Below are 27,861 nucleotides of genomic sequence, written 5' to 3'. Positions count from 1 at the left end.
CCCGACCTTAACCCAATTGAGATCTTTTGGGATGAGTTGTACCGCAGAGTAAAGGAAAAGCAGCCACCAACAAGTGCTCAGCATTTGTGGGAACTCCTTCAAGACTGTTGGAAAAGCATTCCAGGTGAAGCTGGTTGAGAGAATGCCAAGAGTGTGCAAAGCTGTCATCAAGGCATAGGATGGCTTCTATAAAATATTTTATGATTTGTTTAACTACGTGATTGGTTACTACGTGATTCCAGATGTGTCATTTCAAAGTTTTGATGTCTTCACTATTAGTCTACAATGTGTAAAATTGTAAAATTAAAGAAAAACCCTTGAATAAGTAGGTGTGTCCAAACTTTTGACTGGTACTGTATGTCACGGAATGAAAGGTACCGTAACAGTGTTCCTTGGGTTGGGTTGGGTTGGGTTCATTTTAATCCTGCCCACATACCCACAGCTGGCAACACCTAAGTAATTATACATCATTATACAGCTGTTTGGCTTGGGGGTGTGGTTTGATGTGGGTGTTTCTTGGGTGTGTCCTTTCCATCACCAAGACACACCCATCTGTCAGAACCTTGCCTGCAGAACAAACAAACATCCTGCAAGTTTAGTTCAATAACAGGCAGATTTATGGTGAGATGCCAAAAGAAGCTTTGAATAGGTCAGTAGCCTATAGTGTAATATGAGAAGAATGTAATTGCTGAATTTATGTAGATATTCTAATCTAAGTGTTTTGATAACTGTCAAATGTAGTAACAGATCCATGTAGAATAAACAACCCTTACATAATACCATAGAAGTAGTGTTCTGCCAATATAACAATGTCCACATTTCATCTTTCATTGTAATTCCCAGCCGATTCAATAGCTATCGGCATTTTATCTTGTGGTAATAGGGCTACCTTGGAAACATGTCAGTGTGGTCATACCGTCCTGTGTGGTGTCTCATAATTTTTATGGGCTCCAAACCAAATGTGCTATTTTGTTTGTTTTTTTCCCCATTGTTTGTAACTAATTTGGTACATAATGTTGCTGCTACTGTCCCTTATGACCGAAAATATATTCTGGACATCAGAACAGAGATTACTCCCCTGAAACTGGACAAAGAGTTTTTCTTAAATGAGTCAGATGCGAAGGATATACTGCTATGTCAAGACAAGGTCCAAATCCCAGTCACCTGTGTGAAGAAAAGAAGGAGAAAAAGGGGGAGTGCCTTGTAAGAATTTGCCAACGAGTAGGTAAACCACCACCACCCTCCATATTATTGGCCAACGTGCACACTATCAACCAAAAGAGTTCTCATCTATATTAATCGTAGCCATCTATTTACCACCACAGACCGATGCTGGCACAAAGACCGCACTCAATGAGCTGAATACGGCCATAAGCAAACAAGAAAATGCTCATCCAGAAGCGGCGCTCCTTGTGGCCGTGGACTTTAATGCAGGCAAACTTAAATCCATTTTACCTCATTTCTACCAGCATGTCACATGTGCAAGCAGAGGAAAAAAACTCTAGACCACTACTTCTCCACACACAGAGACATATACAAAGCTATCCCTCACCCTCCATTTGGCAAATCTGACCATAATGCCAGATGTAGACTGACTGGCTCCAGATTGAATTAGATTCAGGCCAGTGAATACGTTACAGTATGCAACCAACTGTGACATGTTTTGCTATGGCCCTGGGTTGGTTTGTGTTTTGTTGCTGCTAGTTAGTTCACTGTTGAATAGTAGTCAGACATGAGTAAGCTAGTACCACCATAGCTGCATCATTGGGGGTGATGAAACAACAGATCCCCAGTCAACGGGGAAGCAAAGTGGACGTGGACATGCCCCTTTGTGGAGCTTGGCAAAAAGGGGCATGATTTTCTGAGATAATTATAATCCAAACCCAACCTTCAATTACTCATTTGGGCGCACTGTTCCAAACTTTGTTTTAGACGGAACTGACTTTATGACCAAAATTATCCTATTTACACTTTGTAGACAATTTTGACGCTAGAATAAATGTTTTTGACTCATATCGATGCCACATAGGCCATTTTCAAAGGGATTAGTTGTTTTTTTAGGGGCAGTCGCTCTTTAAGCATCTTTTAACACAGGCTTAACGCCGAACAAACATTAAATTATTTTTTTGAACAATTTTAACATAGGCCAGGCCTGTTGTTACCTCCTATCCTAGCGCCGCCTTGCATTATGCCTGGGAAGAAAACTTTTTGTCTCAACTTTCCATTGTCTCAACCATTGGCTCAACTTACCCCAAGGCAAACATTTTTATTATATTATACCACACAAGGATGCACTTTCATGCTAGGTTTGGACCTCATATCGAAGATCATTGAGACCCCAACTGATGTAAAGAACAATCTTTAAAGTATCTTCTTTGGTTTAGATACAAGCATCATGAAACCTTTAACACAAATTAATTTGACTGTGAAAATCTTGTTTTTTTTTTACCTAACATTCTCTATGTGGTTTCTTCCTTCACCTCTTCCTAAATATTTTGTGTATGGTTTCCTAGAAACCCTTTTTGTTTTATTTCCACCACTCTCCCCTACATATGCTGCTGTTCTATCCGCATGCATTGATGTCAGAGGGACAAAAACATTTTTTGTTGTTGGCATTAACTTTTTTGGCATGGCAGTTTCGCCAGGATTCCAGGCTGGTCATGGCTCACATCAACATCATTATCCCAGAAACCCTAGATCCACTCCAATTTGTATACTTCCCTAACAGATCCACAGATGATGCAATCTATATTGCAGTCCACACTGCCCTTTCCCACCTGGGCAAAAGGAATACCCATGTGAGAATGTTATTCATTGACTACAGCTCAGCGTTCAACACCATAGTGCCCTCAAAGCTCATCACTAAGCTATGGACTCTGGGACTAAACACCTCCCTCTGCAACTGGATCCTGGACTTCCTGACGGGCCGCACCCAGGTAGTAAGGGTAGGTAACAACACATCTGCTATGCTGATCCTCAACACGGGGGCCCGTCAGGGATGCGTGCTCAGTCCCCTCCTGTACTCCTTGTTCACTCATGACTGCACGGCCAGGCACGACTCCAACACCATCATCAAGTTTGTCAATGACACAACAGTGGTAGGGCTAATCACCGACAACGATGATACAGCCTATAGGGAGGAGGTCAGAAACCTGACCGTGTGGTGCAAGGACAACAACCTCTCCCTCAACGTGATCAAGACAAAGGAGTTGATTGTGGACTACAGGAAAAGGAGGACTGAGCACACCCCTGTCGTGACGTTGTATGACAACTGTTGGTCATCAAATGATTAAACGTTTAGAATTGCGTGATTAACTAAATCAAGCAATTATTAACTCATTAACCTGGGGCACCATGGGAAAACTAGTTTTTATTGAGTTTATATTTCCCAAATTAACTCAAAGAATATCAGAATATCGATTTTTTTACCTCTACAATCTAGTTCTGAATGTCATATAGTCCGTAAATCTGCACGGACCCAATCTTAGTTTATTTACTAGAAAGCTAAAATGATAATAAAAGATACACATAGACAAAACACATTATAGGCTATTGTTGAGAACTTAGTATAACGGGCAAACACACTATGGCGCGTGTTACCCAAAATGGGGATTTCAAAGAGAGAGAGGAAAAAGTAAGTACATGAGAGAAATACATGGTCCAAATGTAATGTAGCTGTACCATCAAGGGCATCCTGACTGGTTGCATCACTGCCTGGTATGGCAACAGCTCGGGCTCCGTACGCAAGGCACTTCAGATGGTAGTGCATGCGGCCCAGTGCGTACGGCCCATCCTGGTCCTCTATGCAAGGCGGTGTCCTAAGAATGCCCTAATTGTCAAAGACTCCAGCTACCGTAGTCATCGACTGTTCTCTCTGCTACTGCATGGCAAGCGATACCGGGGTGCCAAGTCTAGGTCCAAGAGGCTTTTAAACAGCTTCTACCCACAAGTAACAAGACTCCTGAACTTCTAATCAAATGGCTACCCAGATTATTTGCTATGCCCCCCCCCCCCGCCTCTTTAACACTCCTGCTACGCTCTATTATTGTGTATGCATAGTCACTTTAATAACTATATCTACATGTACATATTACCTCAATTACCTTACCGGTACCCCCTGTATTTAGCCTCGCTGTTGTTATTTTACTGCTGCTCTTTAACTATTTCTTACTTTTATTTCTTATTCTTATTTTATTTTATATGTTTAAGTATTTTTTATTATTGTTATTTTTTTTAAACTGCCTTGTTGGTTATGGCTTGTAAGTAAGCATTTCACTGTACCTGTTGAACCTGGGGCATGTGACAAATACAATTTGATTTGATTTGATTTATAAATATGAGTTAAGTAGGCTATAAAATACAATATATGTAATTGTTAACCATTATCCACCTTTGGCCAATCTGTAATAACAGATGTAACAGTTCATTTAACTTGTCTCCAAGCAGCACTGTAGCTGCTCTCAGTTTTGGCATGACAAGGAGTAGCAAGAAGTGTCATGATGGCACAAACAGACTGGTACCTACAGTTAGCTAGCAAACCTCGGCTTCTTGCTAAATACATCGCTAGAGAGAGTGAATGGTCCCTTTCATAACATATACCCAAAATACTTACAGCAGGGATGCTGTAATATGTTTTTACTAAGGAAAATAGTACTGTAAAATAGAATACAGCATCTTCGCTGTAAAGCAAAATTACAGCATTAAGATGGCAACTCTGGCGCTATTATAATGCTGTAGCTTTACAGGGAAGCGTTTTTACAGTGCACCTAAACTGACCTTGGCCAGTTGATACCCACCAACAACAAACCTAATCCTCTTTCACTGTGACCTCAATTACCTGCCAATCATGAATTCCCTATCCCTCGAGACAGAGTTTGGTGTGATCAACCCATATCCGCCCCAGTTGCCATGGCAACACTATCCCATATAGCTTTAGTCTTCATTGTCAGGTCCCAGGGATATTATAACAGTATTTGTCGTGGCTAGTGATCCATAAATCCCACCACCGCCTATTAACTCTGTCCAGTCATAAGCAGCCACGGTGTTTCATTATTGATTCCAATGGCAGGCGTATACATCAACACTAATGTGAATTCCTTCAACGTTTCTGCAATGGAAGTGTGGAAGCCAAGCTATGCCAAAAAATATCTAAGTTATGAAAAGAAGACAAACATTTATATATACTGTATATAAACCCATTGTCGTTACAATATATATATATATATATATATATATATATATATATATATATATATATATATATTATATATATGTTTACCGTAGGTTCCTATTTTTAACCTGTGTAGTTTACATGTGTTGTAACATACTAATGGTTTGTAATGATAAATAGACACAATTTAGTGTAAAGCATAACAAAGTTTCAGATTACCCTTTTAAAATCCAGCTCAAATAAATGTGTCCTTCAATTTTGGCTGACATATCTGAATAATGCAAAAGCCTAATAAAACCATTTTAACGAACATGACATGAGTCATTAAAGTGAAGAGAGCCCCTAAATAGAAATGTCATAGCTAGGAAATGATGTGAATCGGCCATGACGACAAGACGATACAGGCTGGCATTGGATTACAACTGCGAGGATGCAGATAGGCTAGCCTAGGATGAGAATCAGTCTGAGACGCTCAGCCCTCCCCAACCTAGCAGGCTGTGGCGGAGGTAGCTAGCTAGACTACTTGGTATTCCATTCACAGTCTGTATAGAAACATAAGCTGAGCGTGGAGGAGGGAGGAAGAAGAGGGCTATTGCGTTCGCATCGCAGAGAAAGGGAAGCTCAACACGAGGCGTGATAGAAGAAATGATTGCCTGGCTGCGATGATGGAGATGCAATTGATTGGTATCTTTGAGAATTACAATAAAAATGGACTCGGCTTGGTTTATAGACTTTTTCTTTTTGAATGGGAAACGTGAGCGGGGATTGAATAAGGATGAATGGGGAAAAGTTCATCAAGTGATGTAGATGCACTGAAGGAAATTATCCAGTCATATGAGCGTGAAATTACATTTGTGCCTTTCAATAGCGCTGTTCATTGATTTGGGGAGCATATTTCAGAGTGCATTGGGAGGAGAGGAAATACTATTTGACTCAATATCAGTTTATATCTGACCGTGAAAGAGTGAGGTTCACTAATAAAATTGAAATGGGACAAACCTGATGCATATTGCATTAGCCTGAAAGAAAGCTATGCATGTACAAAATGTATTTGTAGAGTATGTTGGCATAGCAGCCATTACTCATAGAATTAACTCACTGTCCAGAAACGTACACAAGCACCAACATACAGGAACATTTAAATGGGTGTGTGTTGCTTAATAATATGAAACACAATAATCCAGTCAAATATATCCTTACATTCCATTCCATTCACAAAGACACAGATTGAGGAACAGAGAACTATTAACTATTTCCCCTGATCCCATGGAATGTGTGGCCAGACAGAGTGGAAGGCCTGAATGCCTAGAGGTCAGACTTCACCTAGGGCTCAGGCTGAAAGGGTCAACTGCACCAGAGCTTTGCTGGGTTCAGTAGGGGTTCCGTTGAGTTCATCTCATTCTTCATACTAACCTGTATACCAATTTCTGGACCTAGACTGCAGTTCACCACCAATGTGTAGAGGATGACCACTGTGTATAAAGATACCATACTGTACCACATTGTTCTTCGGTGAAGAATCTCCTGTGTCGAAACCCCATGAAGTGTGCCACCCAGTCACATAATATTTATGTTTAAAAACAGTTACCATATTGATTATGGTAACTACTACTATGGTTACCAACTATCATAACAACATTTTAGTTGTTGTCGTGGTCAAAAAAAGGCCTTGAACTGACCCCAGCTTAGTCTGATTGATTCCTCTCAAGATTATTGTCCAGCACTCTCAACAAATACTCTCAAATGTTTTTCTCCAACCTTCTGTTGTCCCGTGGCTGTGATGTACTGTATATAGTGACAATTCCCTTTTATCTTTCATGAGTGATGTCTGACCTTCTCTGTCTCACGTCTCTGTGTGTGCTCAGGATGCCTGGAGTGCTGCATCAAATGCCTGGGTGGCATCCCGTACCCGTCGCTCATCGCTACCATCCTGCTGTATGCTGGGGTGGCACTGTTTTGCGGCTGCGGGCACGAGGCCCTCTCCGGGACCGTCACCATCCTGCAGAACTACTTTGAGGTGGTCCGGGGACCCGTGGATTCCTTGGACGTGTTCACCATGTGAGTAAGCTACACACCTAGGAGCTACACTGGAAACATTCAAGATGTACCTCTGTGTACCAACGAAACGTTACTCCTATACCAAGTAGCTGCTATGTACTTTGAGGAACCTTATACATTAAGGAACCTAAATGTACAGTAATTGCAGACGGGGCAGAAAAGACAAACATTGTATTCTGGTAAAAGAACACTGTCTCAAACAAGTCTACAAACATGTCCGCCCACAAATGATGTAGCGCTCCTTCTTGTTCAAATTAGTGACAATTATTCCAAATTATATTGTGTGGATTTATGGATTAATGAAAGAGAGATGAAAAAAAATTAGATATTTTTTCCCTTTGCTGGAAATTTTAAATTGATAGCTGACTATGGCCGGTTTGTTAGAGAATGGACTATACTGCTTGAAAGGGAGATGCATTTATATAAAAAATGATTTTATTTTATGGGCAGACATTTATACTGATATACTTACTGATATACTTGTCGGACTATACTGATAGTAATATGATGGTTGATCTCAATGAATTGACTGTGACATCATTACATTGATAACTTCCAAGATGGGGTAACAGTCAGACGTGTGTATTTGTCTTGTCCAGTCCTGTCCCGTGTTTACATCGTTTTCTTCATATATATTTTAATTTCTTATGTATGTATTTTAATGTCACTTTCCATCTACGGACTGAATATACTCTCCTGCAACCCGCCTCACCCAATGTGGTACGGATCTGCTATTTTAATACTTTAGAACCGGAACCCCCATCAGAAGCTAGCCAGCTAACTAAATTCAGCCAAAAAAGAAACATCCTTTTTCAGGACCCTGTCTTTCAAAGATAATTCCTAAAATCCAAATAACTTCACAGATTTTAATTGTTTCCCATGCTTCAATGAACCACAAACAATTAATCAACATGCACCTGTGGAACGGTCGTTAAGACACTAACAGCTTACAGACGGTAGGCAATTAAAGTCACAGTTATGAGAATTTAGGACACTAAAGAGGCCTTTCTACTGAATCTGAGAACACCAAAAGAAAGATGCCCAGGGTCCCTGCTCATCTGCGTGAACGTGCCTTAGGCATGCTGCAAAGAGGAATGAGGACTGTAGGTGTGGTCAGGGCGATACATTGCAATGTCCGTACTGTGAGACGCCTAAAACAGCGCTACAGGGAGACAGGACGGACAGCTGATCGTCCTCGCAGTGGCAGACCATGTGTAACAACACCTGCACAGGATTGGTACATCATAACATCCCACCTGCGGGACAGGTACAGGATGGCAACAACAACTGCCCGAGTTACACCAGGTATGCACAATCCCTCCATCAGTGCTCAGAATGTCCGCAATAGGCAGGACTAAGGGCTGGACTGAGGCTGGACTGAGGGCTTGTAGGCCAGTTGTAAGGCAGGTCTTCACCAGACATCACCATCACCATTGCCTATGGGCACAAACCCACCATCGCTGGACCAGACAGGACTGGCAAAAAGTGCTCTTCACTGACGAGTCGCGGTTTTCTTTCACCAGGGGAGTTGGTCAGATTTGGGTTTATCGTCGAAGGAATGAGCGTTACACCGAGGCCTGTACTCTGGAGCGGGATCGATTTGGAGGTGGAGGGTCCGTCATGGTCTGGGGCAGTGCGTCACAGCATTATCGGACTGAGCTTGTTGTCATTGCAGGCAATCTCAATGCTGTGCATTACAAGGAAGACATCCTCCTCCCTCATGTGGTACCCTTCCTGCAAGCTCATCCTGACATGAGCCTCCAGCATGACAATGCCACCAGCCATACTGCTCGTTCTGTGTGTGATTTCCTGCAAGACAGGAATGTCAGTGTTCTGCCATGGCCAGCGAAGAGCCTCAATCCCATTGAGCAAATCTGGGACCTATTGGATCGGAGGGTGAGGGCTAGGGCCATTCCCCCCAGAAAAGTCTGTGAACTTGCAAGTGCCTTGGTGGAAGAGTGGGGTAACATCTCACAGCAAGAACTGGCAAATCTGGTGCAGTCCATGAGGAGGAGATGCACTGGTGGCCACACCAGATACTGACTGTTACTTTTGATTTTGCTCCCCCCTTTGTTCTGGGGACACATTATTAAATTTCTGTTTGTCACATGTCTGTGGAACTTGTTCAGTTTATGTCTCAGTTGTTGAGTCTTGTTATGTTCATACAAATATTTGTGCTGAAAATAGTGCCTGGTTGACAGTGAGTGGACGTTTCTTTTTTGCTGAGTTTAGCTATTAGCTAGTAGTCAGTTAGCCACTGCTAGCGGTCCTCAACGTTACCTCAGACATCAGCCAGCCTCAACCCGGTCAATTCCTGCCAGTCTGCGCGATATCAACCCAGAGCATTTCAAACTGCTTTTTGTCTTCCACATTTTCCAATCGCAAGCTCTGAACCTTTACACCGGATCATCGCAGCTAACTAGCTGCTATCCGAGTGGCTACTCCTGGCAAACACCTCTGTCCCTAAGCAAACACCACTTAGCCTGGAGCTAGCCTCGAGCTAGGCCCATCTCCTGGCTAGCCAAAGAGGTCCACTAGCTAATTCTTGGGCTACAATACCTGTTTTGCCAATTGGCCTGGACCCTTTACTGCCGACATTGAGCCCCGCCGATCCAACATGACTGGTCTGCCGACGTGACCGTCCGAGGTGGTTTCAGCAGGCTCTTCCGTTGCAACGTCGCCGGATGCCCATCTGCTAGCCCCGGCCTGCTAGCTGTCTAAATCGCTGTGTCTCCAGCTCACCTAGCGAAGCAGTGACTACGGAATTGACTCCCTGACTCATCTAGTGCTACTCTTTGGACCCTATCATTACTCTGGATAAGAGTGTCTGCTAAATGACTTAAATGTAAATGTAATTACTCGGCTACACATGCCGAGTGTCAATATGTCAATATGCCTTGTCTATTGCTGTTTTGTTAGTGATTATTGTCTTATTTCACTGTAGAGCCCCTAGCGCTGTCCAATATGCCTTAGATATCCGTTTTGTTCCACCCCCCACACATGCGGTGACCTCACCTGGCTTAACTGGTGCCTCTTAAGACAAAAACTCTCTCATCGTCACTCAATGCCTAGGTTTACCTTCAATGTACTCACATCCTACCATACTCTTGTCTGTACATCATGCCTTGAGTCTATTCTGCCCCCAGCACCACTCCCATATCCCAGGCGCTCTCGTTTGTTGACTTCTGTAACTGTAAAAGCCTTGGTTTCATGCATGTTAACATTAGAAGCCTCTTTCCTAAGTTTTGTTTTCTTCCACTGCTTTAGCATATATTCCGCCAACCCTGATGTCCTAGCCGTGTCTGAATCATGGCTTAGAAAGGCCACCAAAAATCCTGATATTTCCATCCCTAACTATAACATCTTCCGACAAGATAGATCTGCCAAAGGGGGCAGAGTTGCAATCTGCTGCAGAGATAGCCTGCAGAGTTCTGTCATACTATCCATGTCTGTGCCCAAACAATTCAAGATTCTACTTTTAAAAATCCACCTTTCCAGAAACAAGTCTCTCACCCGTTACAGCTTGTCATAGACCCGCTTCAGCCCCAGGCTGTGCCCTGGACACCATATGTGAATTGATTGCCCCCATCTATCTTCAGAGTTCGTAATGTTAGGTGACCTAAACTGGGATATGCTTATCACCCCAGCCATCGTACAATCTAAGCTAGATACCCCAATCTAAAACAAATGATTAAGGAACCTACCAGGTTCAACCCTAAATCCATAACAATGGGCACCCTCTTAGATATCATCCTGACCAACTTGCCCTCTAAATACACCTCTCCTGTCTTCAACCAGGATCTCAGCGATCACTGCCTCATTGCCCGCGTGCTTGATGGGTCTGCGGTCAAACAATGGAAACAATCTGGAACCTCTCTTTATAAAATGATCAGCCAAAATTGTTGCAACCCCTATTACCAGCCTGTTCCTCCTCTCTTTCGTATTATCTGAGATCCCCAAAGATTTGAAAGCTGGGGGTGCCACATAGTTCAATGGGGATGCCACAGGGTTCAGTTCTCGGGCCAACTCTTTTCTCTGTATATATCAATGATGCCGCTCTTGCTGCTAGTGATTGTCTGATCCACCTCTACGCAGACGACACCATTCTGTATACATCTGGCCCTTCTTTGGACACTGTGTTAAAAACTTCTTAGGGATAGCCCCCTTTAAAAAAAATGTTTGTCTAAATTACATACCCAAATCTAACTGCCTGTAGCTCAGGCCCTGAAGCAAGGATATGCATATTCTTTACTATTTGAAACGAAACACTTTGAAGTTTATGTAAATGTGTAATGATTGTAGGATAATATAACACAATAGATCTGGTAGAAGAAAATACAAAGAAAAAACAAACTGGTGTTTTTTTACCACCATCTTTGAAATGCAAGAGAAAGGCCACTGTTATTTCCATCACCCTGGTTACAATTCCGATAGTGTCAAAGTTTCAAATTGATAACCTGGAGTTATCATGCAGGTGAAAGAGGACCCAAACGCGACTTAACAGAAACAGAGTTTATTAATGTTCAAAACGGAATAACTGAAATCCTCTAGATTTGTAGAGGGGAAAACAACTGGAGAAGCGGCCACAGACTGCAGGTCGCTTCGGATAGGCGCAGGCCGTAGTCGACTGAGACACCTGCTCACACGCAGCGTCTGAAGAAGGCACAAAACACGACAGGACAGGGTGATACACAATCACGGCAAAAAACACGACAGGACAGGGCGAAACGCAATCACAGCATGGAATACAAAACAAGGAACCGACGGAACAGGAACGGATCACAAAGGAATAAATAGGGAGTCTAATCAGGGGAAAAGGATCGGGAACAGGTGTGGGAAGACTAAATGATGATTAGGGGAATAGGAACAGCTGGGAGCAGGAACGGAACGATAGAGAGAAGAGAGAGCGAGAGAGTGAGAGAGGGAGGGGGAGAGAGAGGGATAGGAGGGAAAGAACCAAATAAGACCAGCAGAGGGAAACGAATAGCATGGGGAGCACAGGGACAAGACATGATAATAAATGACAAACATGACAGTACCCCCCCACTCACCGAGCGCCTCCTGGCGCTCTCGAGGAGGAACACTGGCAGCAACGGAGGAAATCATAGATCAAACGGTCCAGCACGTCCCGAGAAAGAACCCAACTCCTCTCCTCAGGACCGTAACGAAAAACGATAAAAAGGGAAACTAGGGTACTACTCTAAAAAAAAAATGAGAACTAGGGACAGACTGAGACACAGCAAGGGCAGGGACAAGAACAGGAGAGATGCGATGGCAGGGAACAGACTGAGACCCAGCAAGACCAGGAGCAGAAGCAGAAAAAAATTACCAGACTTCTTCTGCGCGCAGTCTGAACACGCAGCCACGAAACGGCGCGTGTCACGCTCCTGAGTCGGCCACCAAAAGCGCTGGCGAATAGACGCAAGAGTGCCTCGAACACCGGGATGACCAGCTAACTTGGCAGAGTGAGCCCACTGAAGAACAGCCAGACGAGTGGAAACAGGAACGAAAAGGAGGTTACTAGGACAAGCGCGCGGCGACGCAGTGTGCGTGAGTGCTTGCTTAACCTGTCTTTCAATTCCCCAGACTGTCAACCCGACAACACGCCCATAAGGAAGAATCCCTCGAGATCAGTAGAAGCCACAGAAGAACTAAACAGACGGGATAAGGCATCAGGCTTGGTGTTCTTGCTACCCGGACGGTAAGAAATCACAAACTCGAAACGAGCGAAAAACAACGCCCAACGAGCTTGACGGGCATTAAGTCGTTTGGCAGAACGGATGTACTCAAGGTTCTTATGGTCTGTCCAAACGACAAAAGGAACGGTCGCCCCTCCAACCACTGTCGCCATTCGCCTAGGGCTAAGCGGATGGCGAGCAGTTCACGGTTACCCACATCATAGTTGCGCTCAGATGGCGACAGGCGATGAGAAAAATAAGCGCAAGGATGAACCTTATCGTCAGACTGGAAGCGCTGGGATAGAATGGCTCCCACGCCTACCTCTGAAGCGCCAACCTCGACAATAAATTGTCTAGTGACGTCAGGAGTAACGAGGATAGGAGCGGACGTAAAACGTTCTTTTAGAAGATCAAAAGCTCCCTGGGCGGAACCGGACCACTTAAAACACGTCTTGACAGAAGTAAGAGCTGTGAGAGGGGCAGCAACTTGACCGAAATTACGAATGAAACGCCGATAGAAATTAGCGAAACCTAAAAAGCGCTGCAACTCGACACGTGACCTTGGAACGGGCCAATCACTGACAGCTTGGACCTTAGCGGAATCCATCTGAATGCCTTCAGCGGAAATAACGGAACCGAGAAAAGTAACGGAGGAGACATGAAAAGAGCACTTCTCAGCCTTTACGTAGAGACAATTCTCTAAAAGGCGCTGTAGAACACGTCGAACGTGCTGAACATGAATCTCGAGTGACGGAGAAAAAATCAGGATATCGTCAAGATAGACAAAAACAAAATGTTCAGCATGTCTCTCAGAACATCATTAACTAATGCCTGAAAACAGCTGGCGCATTGGCGAGACCGAACGGCAGAACCCGGTACTCAAAATGCCCTAACGGAGTGTTAAACGCCGTTTTCCACTCGTCCCCCCTCTCTGATGCGCACGAGATGGTAAGCGTTACGAAGGTCCAACTTAGTAAAGCACCTGGCTCCCTGCAGAATCTCGAAGGCTGATGACATAAGGGGAAGCGGATAACGATTCTTAACCGTTATGTCATTCAGCCCTCGATAATCCACGCAGGGGCGCAGAGTACCGTCCTTCTTCTTAACAAAAAAGAACCCCGCCCCGGCCGGAGAAGAAGAAGGCACTATGGTACCGGCGCCAAGAGACACAGACAAATAATCCTCGAGAGCCTTACGTTCGGGAGCCGACAGAGAGTATAGTCTACCTCGAGGAGGCGTGGTCCCTGGAAGGAGATCAATACTACAATCATACGACCGGTGAGGAGGAAGGGAGTTGGCTCGGGACCGACTGAAGACCGTGCGCAGATCATGATATTCCTCCGGCACTCCTGTCAAATCGCCAGGTTCCTCCTGAGAAGTAGGGAGAGAAGAAACGGGAGGGATGGCAGACATTAAACACTTCACATGACAAGAAACGTTCCAGGATAGGATAGAATTACTAGACCAATTAATAGAAGGATTATGACATACTAGCCAGGGATGACCCAAAACAACAGGTGTAAACGGTGAACGGAAAATCAAAAAGAAATAGTCTCACTGTGGTTACCAGATACTGTGAGAGTTAAAGGTAGTGTCTCAAATTTGATACTGGGAAGATGACTACCATCTAAGGCAAACATGGGCGTAGGCTTGTCTAACGGTCTGAAAGGAATGTTATGTTTCCGAACCCATGCTTCGTCCATGAAACAACCCTCAGCCCCAGAGTCAATCAAGGCACTGCATGTAGCACCCGAACCGGTCCAGCGTAGATGGACCGACATAGTAGTACAAGATCTAGATGAAGAGGACTGAGTAGTAGCGCTCACCAGTAGCCCTCCGCTTACTGATGGGCTCTGGCCTCTTACTGGACATGAATTAACAAAATGTCCAGCAACTCCGCAATAGAGGCACAGGCGGTTGGTGATCCTCCGTTCCCTCTCCTTATTCGAGATGCGAATCCCTCCCAGCTGCATGGGCTCAGTCTCAAAGCCAGAGGAGGGAGATGGTTGCGATGCGGAGCAGGGAAACACCGTTGATGCGAGCTCTCTTCCACGAGCCCGGTGACGAAGATCTACCCGTCGTTCTATGCGGATGGCGAGAGCAATCAAAGAGTCCACATCTGAAGGAACCTCCCGGGAGAGAATCTCATCCTTAACCACTGCGTGGAGTCCCTCCAGAAAACGAGCGAGCAGCGCCGGCTCGTTCCACTCACTAGAGGCAGCAAGAGTGCGAAACTCAATGGAATAATCCGTTATGGACCGTTCACCTTGGCATAAGGAAGCCAGGGCCCTAGAAGCCTCCCCACCAAAAAACTGAACGGTCAAAAACCCGAATCATCTCCTCTTTAAAGTTCTGGAATTTGATAGAGCAATCAGCCCTTGCCTCCCAGATAGCTGTGCCCCATTCTCGAGCCCGGCCAGTAAGGAGTGAAATGACGTAAGCAACCCGAGCTCTCTCTAGAGTATGTGTTGGGTTGGAGAGAGAACACAATCTCACACTGCGTGAGAAAGGAGCGGCACTCAGTGGGCTGCCCGGAGTAGCAAGGTGGGTTATTAACCCTAGGTTCTGGAGGCTCGGCAGGCCAGGAAGTAACAGGTGGCACGAGACGTAGACTCTGGAACTGTCCAGAGAGGTCGGAAACCTGAGCAGCCAGGTTTTCCACGGCCTGGCGAGCAGCGGACAATTCCTGCTCGTGTCTGCCGAGCATGGCTCCTTGGATCTCGACGGCAGTGTAACGAGCGTCTGAAGTCGCTGGGTCCATTCTTTGGTCGGTTCCTTCTATCATGCAGGTGAAAGAGGACCCAAACGCGACTTAACAGAAACAGAGTTTATTAATGTTCAAAACGGAATAACTGAAATCCTCTAGATTTGTAGAGGGGAAAACAACTGGAGAAGCGGCCACAGACTGCAGGTCGCTTCGGATAGGCGCAGGCCGTAGTCGACTGAGACACCTGCTCACACGCAGCGTCTGAAGAAGGCACAAAACACGACAGGACAGGGTGATACACAATCACGGCAAAAAACACGACAGGACAGGGCGAAACGCAATCACAGCATGGAATACAAAACAAGGAACCGACGGAACAGGAACGGATCACAAAGGAATAAATAGGGAGTCTAATCAGGGGAAAAGGATCGGGAACAGGTGTGGGAAGACTAAATGATGATTAGGGGAATAGGAACAGCTGGGAGCAGGAACGGAACGATAGAGAGAAGAGAGAGCGAGAGAGTGAGAGAGGGAGGGGGAGAGAGAGGGATAGGAGGGAAAGAACCAAATAAGACCAGCAGAGGGAAACGAATAGCATGGGGAGCACAGGGACAAGACATGATAATAAATGACAAACATGACAGGAGTATGATTGATCCTCAAGACTTTTAGTGTGAAATCCACATGTACATTTGGGCAAATCGTTTAGAAGACATTCGCATTCATATTCCATTTTTCTGCAAGAATATCGTCAAATCTTTATACTTGGACTTTGATTAAGTTTTCCAAGTATTAATAGCCATATTATAAGTTCAACATTTGCAAAACAACCAATTTCATAACTTCATAACTCTGAATATCTTTATATTTTTTGTCCAAAATGAAAAGGCATGGTGTCATACAAGGTAAGAAGCTACATTTTACTACATAAAAACTGTTTACTTCCATAAAGCCCAGCTCATTGGCTATCTAGCTAGCTTTATTTAACCACGATTGGTGCTTATTTGACCAAGATACGGCATGCCATGAAGGCGTCGCTCTCTGAACAAATATGGTCCCTATAGGATATACTACACCCCTAATGAAATAGTGAAGTCTTATTACCTTCTAGAATCTCTGAGGAATAGGTATGAATTTGATTTCACTCGTTGAAACAAAGTTTAGGTGAGATTTTCACAGATTCCTTTCTTTGCAAATTGAATGAGTGGAAATACAAAATCGATAGTGCATGCTATATGGACCTTTTTAGGATATGAAAAATGATTTTATCTAACAAAACAACACTTCATGTTATCTCTGGGACCCTTTGGATGATAATTCAGAGCAAGATTTCAGAATGTAAGTACACATTTCACCTTCAGAGGAGAAGTTATCAAACCTATTGTGGTGAAAAAACTGTTTTGTTGTTATGAGCTCTCCTCAAATAATAGCATAAATTGGACAGTGCAGTTACATTAATAACAAGAATTTAAGCTTTCAGCCGATATAAGACACTTCTGTGTACCGACATTTGTTCTTACTCTAAAATGTGCGATCTTGACAGCTTGACACAACTGTCCCGTTGATGGGATGCCGATCCTTAACTAAATACGTATTTGTAGTTGTTCACATATTCTAAGTCAGAACCGTCCAGAGTAGTGATGCTAGTCGGGCGGGCGGGTGTGGACAACAATTGGTTGAAGAGCATGCATTTAGTATTACAAGCATTTAAAAGCAGTTGGAGGCTTGAAGCTTGTTTGTAGGTTTGAAAGACAGCATAAAAAGGGGCCTAAGAATATACATAGGTGTCTGGTTAGACTGTAAACTCTCCTTCCTGACTCACATTAAGCATCTCCAATGCAAAATTAAATCTAGAATCGGCCTCCTATTTCGCAACAAACCTCCTTCACTCATGCTGCCAATAATACTCTCGTAAAACTGACTATCCCACCGGTCCTTGATTTCGGCGATGTCATTTACAAAATTGCCTCCAAAACTCTACTCAGCAAACTGGATGTAGTCTATCACAGTGCCATCTGTTTTGTAACCAAAGCCCCATATTCTACCCACCACTGCGAACTGTATGCTCTCGTGTGCCAGCCCTCACTACATATTTGTCAGCTTTCGCTATAAAGCCTATTTGAAATCGGACACCGTGGTGTGATTAACAACATGATTACCTTTAAAAGGGTATAAGATACATGTATGTTTGAGGAATTTTATGAGATTTCTGTTGTTTTGAATTTGGCGCCCTGCACTTTCACTGGCTGTTGTCATATCGATCCCGTTAACGGGATTGCAGCCCTAAGAAGTTTTTCAGCGTCAGCTGTCAGAGCCTGTGCACAGCCAATCTGTAAATAGCACACCCAACTACCTCATACCCATATTGTTATTTATCCTCTTGCTCTTTTGCACCCCAGTATCTCTACTTGCACATCATCATCTGCACATATATCACTCCAGTGTTAATGCTAAATTGTAATTATTTCACCTCTGTGGCCTGTTTATTGCCTTACCTCCCTACTCTTCTACATTTGCACACACTGTACATAAATTTTTCTATTGTGTTATTGACTGTACGTTTGTTTATATGTAACTCTGTGTTGTTGTTTTTGTCGCACTGCTTTGCTTTATCTGTCATGCAGGTGAAAGAGGACCCAAAAGCGACTTAACAGAAACAGAGTTTATTTAAGTCCAAAACGGAATAACAGAAATCCTCTAGACTTGTAGAGGGGAAACAACTGGAGAAGCGGCCACAGACTGCAGGTCGCTTTCGGGTAGGCGCAGGCCGTAGTCGACAGAGACACCTGCTCACACGCAGCATCTGATGAAGGCAAAAAACACGACAGGACAGGGCGATACACAATCATAGCAAAAACACGACAGGACAGGGCGAAACGCAATCACAGCATGGTGAATACAATACAAGGAACCGACGGGACAGGAACGGATCACAAAGGAATAAATAGGGACTCTAATCAGGGGAAAGGATCGGGAACAGGTGTGGGAAGACTAAATGATGATTAGGGGAATAGGAACAGCTGGGAGCAGGAACGGAACGATAGAGAGAAGAGAGAGCGAGAGAGTGAGAGAGGGAGGGGGAGAGAGAGGGATAGAAGGAGGGAAAGAACCAAATAAGACCAGCAGAGGGAAACGAATAGCATGGGGAGCACAGGGACAAGACATGATAATAAATGACAAACATGACAGTACCCCCCACTCACCGAGCGCCTCCTGGCGCACTCGAGGAGGAATCCTGGCGGCAACGGAGGAAATCATCGATGAGTGAACGGTCCAGCACGTCCCGAGACGGAACCCAACTCCTCTCCTCAGGACCGTAACCCTCCCAATCCACTAGGTATTGGTGACCCCGTCCCCGAGAACGCATGTCCATGATCTTATGTACCTTGTAAATAGGTGCGCTCTCGACAAGGACGGGAGGGGGAGGGAAGACGAACGGGGTGCGAAGAAAGGGCTTAACACAGGAGACATGGAAGACAGGATGGACGCGACGAAGATGTCGCGGAAGAAGCAGTCGCACAGCGACAGGATTGACGACCTGGGAGACACGGAACGGACCAATGAACCGCGGAGTCAACTTACGAGAAGCTGTCGTAAGAGGAAGGTTGCGAGTGGAAAGCCACACTCTCTGGCCGCAACAATACCTTGGACTCTTAATCCTGCGTTTATTGGCGGCTCTCACCGTCTGTGCCCTGTAACGGCAAAGTGCAGACCTCACCCTCCTCCAGGTGCGCTCACAACGTTGGACAAACGCTTGAGCGGAGGGAACGCTGGACTCGGCAAGCTGGGATGAGAACAGAGGAGGCTGGTAACCCAGACTACTCTGAAACGGAGATAACCCGGTAGCAGACGAAGGAAGCGAATTGTGAGCGTATTCTGCCCAGGGGAGCTGTTCTGCCCAAGACGCAGGGTTTCTGAAAGAAAGGCTGCGTAGTATGCGACCAATCGTCTGATTGGCCCTCTCTGCTTGACCGTTAGACTGGGGATGAAACCCGGAAGAGAGACTGACGGACGCACCAATCAAACGACAGAACTCCCTCCAAAACTGTGACGTGAATTGCGGGCCTCTGTCTGAAACGGCGTCTAACGGGAGGCCATGAATTCTGAATACATTCTCAATAATGATTTGTGCCGTCTCCTTAGCGGAAGGAAGTTTAGCGAGGGGAATGAAATGTGCCGCCTTAGAGAACCTATCGACAACCGTCAGAATCACAGTCTTCCCCGCAGACAAAGGCAGACCGGTAATGAAGTCTAAGGCAATGTGAGACCATGGTCGAGAAGGAATGGGAGCGGTCTGAGACGACCGGCAGGAGGAGAGTTACCCGACTTAGTCTGCGCGCAGTCCGAACAAGCAGCCACGAAACGGCGCGTGTCACGCTCCTGAGTCGGCCACCAAAAGCGCTGGCGAATAGACGCAAGAGTGCCTCGAACACCGGGATGACCAGCTAACTTGGCAGAGTGAGCCCACTGAAGAACAGCCAGACGAGTGGAAACAGGAACGAAAAGGAGGTTACTAGGACAAGCGCGGCGGCGACGCAGTGTGCGTGAGTGCTTGCTTAACCTGTCTTTCAATTCCCCAGACTGTTAACCCGACAACACGCCCAAAGGAAGAATCCCCTCGGGATCAGTAGAAGCCACAGAAGAACTAAACAGACGGGATAAGGCATCAGGCTTGGTGTTCTTGCTACCCGGACGGTAAGAAATCACAAACTCGAAACGAGCGAAAAACAACGCCCAACGAGCTTGACGGGCATTAAGTCGTTTGGCAGAACGGATGTACTCAAGGTTCTTATGGTCTGTCCAAACGACAAAAGGAACGGTCGCCCCCTCCAACCACTGTCGCCATTCGCCTAGGGCTAAGCGGATGGCGAGCAGTTCACGGTTACCCACATCATAGTTGCGCTCAGATGGCGACAGGCGATGAGAAAAATAAGCGCAAGGATGAACCTTATCGTCAGACTGGAAGCGCTGGGATAGAATGGCTCCCACGCCTACTCTCTGAAGCGCCAACCTCGACAATGAATTGTCTAGTGACGTCAGGAGTAACGAGGATAGGAGCGGACGAAACGTTCTTTTAGAAGATCAAAAGCTCCCTGGGCGGAACCGGACCACTTAAAACACGTCTTGACAGAAGTAAGAGCTGTGAGAGGGGCAGCAACTTGACCGAAATTACGAATGAAACGCCGATAGAAATTAGCGAAACCTAAAAAGCGCTGCAACTCGACACGTGACCTTGGAACGGGCCAATCACTGACAGCTTGGACCTTAGCGGAATCCATCTGAATGCCTTCAGCGGAAATAACGGAACCGAGAAAAGTAACGGAGGAGACATGAAAAGAGCACTTCTCAGCCTTTACGTAGAGACAATTCTCTAAAAGGCGCTGTAGAACACGTCGAACGTGCTGAACATGAATCTCGAGTGACGGAGAAAAATCAGGATATCGTCAAGATAGACAAAAACAAAAATGTTCAGCATGTCTCTCAGAACATCATTAACTAATGCCTGAAAACAGCTGGCGCATTGGCGAGACCGAACGGCAGAACCCGGTACTCAAAATGCCCTAACGGAGTGTTAAACGCCGTTTTCCACTCGTCCCCCTCTCTGATGCGCACGAGATGGTAAGCGTTACGAAGGTCCAACTTAGTAAAGCACCTGGCTCCCTGCAGAATCTCGAAGGCTGATGACATAAGGGGAAGCGGATAACGATTCTTAACCGTTATGTCATTCAGCCCTCGATAATCCACGCAGGGGCGCAGAGTACCGTCCTTCTTCTTAACAAAAAGAACCCCGCCCCGGCCGGAGAAGAAGAAGGCACTATGGTACCGGCGTCAAGAGACACAGACAAATAATCCTCGAGAGCCTTACGTTCGGGAGCCGACAGAGAGTATAGTCTACCTCGAGGAGGAGTGGTCCCCGGAAGGAGATCAATACTACAATCATACGACCGGTGAGGAGGAAGGGAGTTGGCTCGGGACCGACTGAAGACCGTGCGCAGATCATGATATTCCTCCGGCACTCCTGTCAATCGCCAGGTTCCTCCTGAGAAGTAGGAACAGAAGAAACGGGAGGGATGGCAGACATTAAACACTTCACATGACAAGAAACGTTCCAGGATAGGATAGAATTACTAGACCAATTAATAGAAGGATTATGACATACTAGCCAGGGATGACCCAAAACAACAGGTGTAAACGGTGAACGGAAAATCAAAAAAGAAATAGTCTCACTGTGGTTACCAGATACTGTGAGAGTTAAAGGTAGTGTCTCAAATTTGATACTGGGAAGATGACTACCATCTAAGGCAAACATGGGCGTAGGCCTGTCTAACGGTCTGAAAGGAATGTTATGTTTCCGAGCCCATGCTTCGTCCATGAAACAACCCTCAGCCCCAGAGTCAATCAAAGCACTGCATGTAGCACCCGAACCGGTCCAGCGTAGATGGACCGACATAGTAGTACAAGATCTAGATGAAGGGACCTGAGTAGTAGCGCTCACCAGTAGCCCTCCGCTTACTGATGGGCTCTGGCCTCTTACTGGACATGAATTAACAAAATGTCCAGCAACTCCGCAATAGAGGCACAGGCGGTTGGTGATCCTCCATTCCCTCTCCTTATTCGAGATGCGAATCCCTCCCAGCTGCATGGGCTCAGTCTCAAAGCCAGAGGAGGGAGATGGTTGCGATGCGGAGCAGGGAAACACCGTTGATGCGAGCTCTCTTCCACGAGCCCGGTGACGAAGATCTACCCGTCGTTCTATGCGGATGGCGAGAGCAATCAAAGAATCCACATCTGATGGAACCTCCCGGGAGAGAATCTCATCCTTAACCACTGCGTGGAGTCCCTCCAGAAAACGAGCGAGCAGCGCCGGCTCGTTCCACTCACTAGAGGCAGCAAGAGTGCGAAACTCAATAGAATAATCCGTTATGGACCGTTCACCTTGGCATAAGGAAGCCAGGGCCCTAGAAGCCTCCCTACCAAAAACTGAACGGTCAAAAACCCGAATCATCTCCTCTTTAAAGTTCTGGAATTTGTTAGAGCAATCAGCCCTTGCCTCCCAGATAGCTGTGCCCCATTCTCGAGCCCGGCCAGTAAGGAGTGAAATGACGTAAGCAACCCGAGCTCTCTCTCTAGAGTATGTGTTGGGTTGAGAGAGAACACAATCTCACACTGCGTGAGAAAGGAGCGACACTCAGTGGGCTGCCCGGAGTAGCAAGGTGGGTTATTAACCCTAGGTTCTGGAGGCTCGGCAGGCCAGGAAGTAACAGGTGGCACGAGACGTAGACTCTGGAACTGTCCAGAGAGGTCGGAAACCTGAGCGGCCAGGTTCTTCACGGCATGGCGAGCAGCAGACAATTCCTGCTCGTGTCTGCCGAGCATGGCTCCTTGGATCCTGACGGCAGTGTAACGAGCGTCTGTAGTCGCTGGGTCCATTCCTTGGTCGGTTCCTTCTGTCATGCAGGTGAAAGAGGACCCAAAAGCGACTTAACAGAAACAGAGTTTATTTAAGTCCAAAACGGAATAACAGAAATCCTCTAGACTTGTAGAGGGAAACAACTGGAGAAGCGGCCACAGACTGCAGGTCGCTTCGGGTAGGCGCAGGCCGTAGTCGACAGAGACACCTGCTCACACGCAGCATCTGATGAAGGCAAAAACACGACAGGACAGGGCGATACACAATCATAGCAAAAACACGACAGGACAGGGCGAAACGCAATCACAGCATGGTGAATACAATACAAGGAACCGACGGGACAGGAACGGATCACAAAGGAATAAATAGGGACTCTAATCAGGGGAAAGGATCGGGAACAGGTGTGGGAAGACTAAATGATGATTAGGGGAATAGGAACAGCTGGGAGCAGGAACGGAACGATAGAGAGAAGAGAGAGCGAGAGAGTGAGAGAGGGAGGGGGAGAGAGAGGGATAGAAGGAGGGAAAGAACCAAATAAGACCAGCAGAGGGAAACGAATAGCATGGGGAGCACAGGGACAAGACATGATAATAAATGACAAACATGACATTATCTTAGCCGGGTCACAGTGGTAAATGAGAACTTGTTCTCTACTGGCCTACCTGGTTAAATAAATGATAAAATGTGATTCATTGTTGTCTATCATTTACACTTATACAAACGGTGTCTGTACAGTAGGCATGTAACACGCTTTAAAGGCATTTTAAATGATGTTTGAATTATTATCAAGTACTTTCAAAAAAAGTGAGTTGAGAATATCTAATTCATGCACATTTATTTTAATAATTAGGCTTATGTCAGCAATTCTATTGTTTTAACAATTAACCAAGGTTTTTGATTTCTTATTGAGTCAATAATGAAAAGAAGTTTGAAATAAATGTATTATATATGTCAAAGTACGAGTAACACAATGAATGCAAATGTGCAATGTTGTGTAAGGACTGTGTAAGGGCTATTTCACCAAGACTCAGAGGGATGGAGTGCTGCATCAGATGACCTGGCCTCCACAATCATCCAACGTCAAACCAATTGAGATGGTTTGGGATGAGTTGGACCGCAAAGTGAAGGAAAAGCAGCCAACGAGTGCTCAGCATATGTGGGAACTCCTTCAAGAATGTTGGGAAAGCATTCCAGGTGATTCTGGTTGAGAGAATTCCGAGAGTGCAAAGCTGTCATCAAGGCAAAGGGTGGAAGAATCTTAAATATAAAATATATTTTGATTTGTTTAACACTTTTTTGGTTACTACATGATTCCATGTTATTTCATAGTGTTGACATCTTCACTATTATTCTACCATGTAGAAGATGGTAAAAATAAAGAAAAACCTGTGAATGAGTAGGTGTGTGCAAACTTCTGACTGGTACTGTACAGTCTAACATAAATACATCAGTTATTCTGCACTCTGGCACACACAGACGAGAGTGTTCTGAAACAGTTGTTGCAGTGACATTCTATTGCAATGATGTCTTTTGTTAAGTTTTACTACACGATACATTAAAAACTGCGTTAGACAGGAATAATTACATATACTGACCAGCTCAAATAGACAGAAGCGTACTATATGGCAGACCAATCCAAACTCATCTCTCGGCATGTCCAGCCAACTCTTTATCTCAGCCAATCATGGCTAGCGGGAAGGTTGCTCACTTTTTCTGTGTTTTAACCAACTAGGCTTGTAATTTATCAATTTTATTCGTATTTACAGATGGCATACAAGTTTGTTTTTAAACACATGAAAGTTCACGTTTCAAGAAGGCATTTCTACCCAAAAATATATTTTGATAACAAAACAAAAAAAATGTCTTTCCTGTGAAGTAGTGACCCGTGACATACGCCTAGTTTCCTGAAATGGTCACGCATATGGGAACTCCTTCAAGACTGTTGGAAAAGCATTCCAGGTGAAGCTGGTTGAGAGAATGCCTAGAGTGTGCAAAGTGGTCATCAAGGCAAAGGGTGGCTACTTTGAAAAATCTAAAATATCTTTTGATTTGCTTAACAATTTTGGGGTTACAAACTGATTCCATGTGTGTTATTTCATAGATTTGATGTCTTTAGTATTTTTCTACAATGTGGAAAATAGTACAGATACAGGAAAACCCTTGAACGAATAGGTGTGTCCAAACTTTTGAATGGTATTGTATATGAACATTTCCATGACAATAGCTCAAACATGACAGGAGACATGCTTGTTCAATGTTGGATTTTTCCATTGATTACTATAGCGCCCTCCCTTTGGCCAATCTGTGTAATTCTGGAATTTCAGTTGAGTACTATAGCACCCATCTTTTTCCAATCAGTGAAATTTCGTAGAATACGAATCTCTATCATTCTCATTCACCCAAGTTTTGTCAAAATCAGTCCAGTGCTGTCTGAGATATCTCGTGTGACGAACGCACAACCGCACTAATGTACTAATGGACGGAGAACAGATCCACTGTCCCCTCCCCGATTTAATTGTGGGGGAGAATAGGACACTTGAATAATTACTGTATAATAAAATTACACATTTGCCCTTTTCCCTCTAGGATTGACATAATCAAGTATGTGATCTATGGCATCGCCTCAGCATTCTTTGTCTATGGCATTCTGTTGATGGTGGAGGGCTTCTTTACCAGCGGAGCCATCAAGGACCTGTATGGAGACTTCAAGATCACCACCTGCGGACGTTGCGTCAGTGCTTGGGTAAGGGATAACTGTTCACTGAATTATAAGGTTTATTGACATTCAAGAGAATCTCGTAATGTTTTATATGAATGACCTGTATGTAATGCGATGGCCCTTAGGGGCAAAGTAGCTTTTAAAATTGTTTTGCCATATATCACAATTATTGTCATAATTTAGAGGTTAATGGGCATAATGTTTCCCAAATGTATTTTGAGTAGCCCCATCCATTCCACTTTCTATTCCAGTACTGGCACTCTTGTTTCAAGTGGCCAATCATCAAGTCCATGATGAATTGAATTAGGTGTGCTAGTACTGGAATAGCTCAAATACCTGTAAGTGGAATGGGGAGTACCTGAGGTGATGTTTGGGAAACACCGATACAGACTCTGTCTCAATAAATCCTGATAGGAAATTGGTGGGACGTCAATGTTGTTCCTAAATCGTTCTTTGGAGCACGGTATAACAAATACAACCTGGATTCTGATGAGTCTCCTCTATCTGTCTCAGTTCATCATGCTGACGTACATCTTCATGTTGGCTTGGCTCGGGGTGACAGCGTTCACCTCCCTCCCCGTCTTCATGTACTTCAACATCTGGAGCATTTGCCAAAACACCACCATCTTGGAGGGAGCCACTCTGTGCTTGGACCCGCGCCAGTATGGTACAAAATCAGGATATAGCTTGGTCTGATGCTTCTCTCTGGGATTTTTTTCCTACATACAGTATTGTCCATGGGGTGGGCTACTGATGGACAGATTTACTAAGTGTTGTTACTGTTGTACAGAAATGGGTTGTAAAGGTGAAACGTAGCTTTGGTGGGGGGCATGATGTGTAAAGGACTGCTTCATGGTTTAGTTTGATTTTGGTCTTGTATTTGCCGCCGTGGAAATAACAGGTGCAAATATCTAAGTGGCCTTTGTTCTCCTCTCCTTTCAGGTATTGTGCCAATTGGGGAGGGGAAAACTGTATGCGCTGGTTCTGAGAAGTTTTACAAGATGTGTGAATCAAATGAGGTATATCAAATAAAATACTTGACATACCATGTGAGTACAGTATATGTTTGTTTATGCAGTATGTGATTCTTGCTTCCAAAGTAATAAAACATCTGAAGTCATATTGAAATATTGAAGTTTGAAAGCCATAATAACCATGCATTTTAAGACATTCCCATTTACACGAAGGCTTTTGCTTTTTCCAAGTAATCCATTTGACCACAAACTAAAAGGTGAGTTTCACGGGGAAACCTGACTAACATCTCCTCTCCTTTGTCTTTAATACAGCTGGACATGACATTCCACCTGTTCATTTGTGCCCTGGCTGGTGCTGGAGCAGCTGTCATTGCTATGGTGAGACACAAAAACCAGCTACTTGTCTATCTCTGTTGATACATCTGACATTACAGCGTTGATTCATATCCATTTGAAGGCAATATCACATCTAATGGACCACGCCATGTGTATGAACCGCTGACATCTGCACAAGACGCCGTATAGATTATATCTCATCTTCCTCATGTGAGAAAATATGAATCAGACATGTCTGTTTTATTGAACCAGTCTATAGGCTTACAAATGGAAGTACACGGTTTGGATTTGACGTGGCCATTTTATATATGACAATAATAGGTCAAATACAAGCGTTAACTGGGTTCATTTCTATAGCTACAGTAAAAAATCTATGTTTTGCTATATGCGTGTGGGAATGGCTAGTGAGACTGTATTTGGCGGAGTAGAGAGGGAAGATTTTTCGCTCTCTCAGAGATGCAAGGCATGTCACAGCGTTGTCATGGAAACTGGGAGAAGAAAGGTCCAGAGCTTGGTGAAAACATCACTCAGTCATTTGTGAGTGGCCATTTTCTAAGAGAGGAAATGTGATCGTTAGTCAATGATGATGGTGCAAAGTGCAGCGCAACATTTAACTAAACAAATTGCTGGCAAAATTAAACAGTGGTGGTACACAGATATAGAAGACACCGATCAATGATTATTTAAATGATTAATGAAACAAAATACTAAGACGAGATGATAATCGGAATGGATGTGGTGTTTTCACTATTCCAGTCCTCACAGCTGAGACTGCAGCTTTTGTTCGAATCCTTTCGAGACCAGTTGG

General features: G+C 44.8%; 1 protein-coding gene across 1 annotated transcript in view; it reads left to right on the top strand.

Moving 5' to 3' along the window:
- LOC124011670 (neuronal membrane glycoprotein M6-a-like) overlaps positions 1-27,861 on the top strand; it is a 47,411-nt gene that overhangs the window by 16,793 nt on the left and 2,757 nt on the right. The window contains exons 2-6 of the mRNA XM_046325138.1: positions 7,036-7,228; positions 25,611-25,767; positions 26,257-26,410; positions 26,686-26,762; positions 27,030-27,095. Coding sequence (XP_046181094.1) covers positions 7,036-7,228; positions 25,611-25,767; positions 26,257-26,410; positions 26,686-26,762; positions 27,030-27,095 — 647 coding nt within the window. The remainder of the gene's footprint in view (positions 1-7,035; positions 7,229-25,610; positions 25,768-26,256; positions 26,411-26,685; positions 26,763-27,029; positions 27,096-27,861) is intronic.

The sequence above is a fragment of the Oncorhynchus gorbuscha genome, linkage group LG23 (assembly GCF_021184085.1).
Source record: "Oncorhynchus gorbuscha isolate QuinsamMale2020 ecotype Even-year linkage group LG23, OgorEven_v1.0, whole genome shotgun sequence".
Taxonomy (NCBI): Eukaryota; Metazoa; Chordata; class Actinopteri; order Salmoniformes; family Salmonidae; genus Oncorhynchus; species Oncorhynchus gorbuscha.
This window is presented reverse-complemented; position numbering and strand designations above follow the sequence as displayed.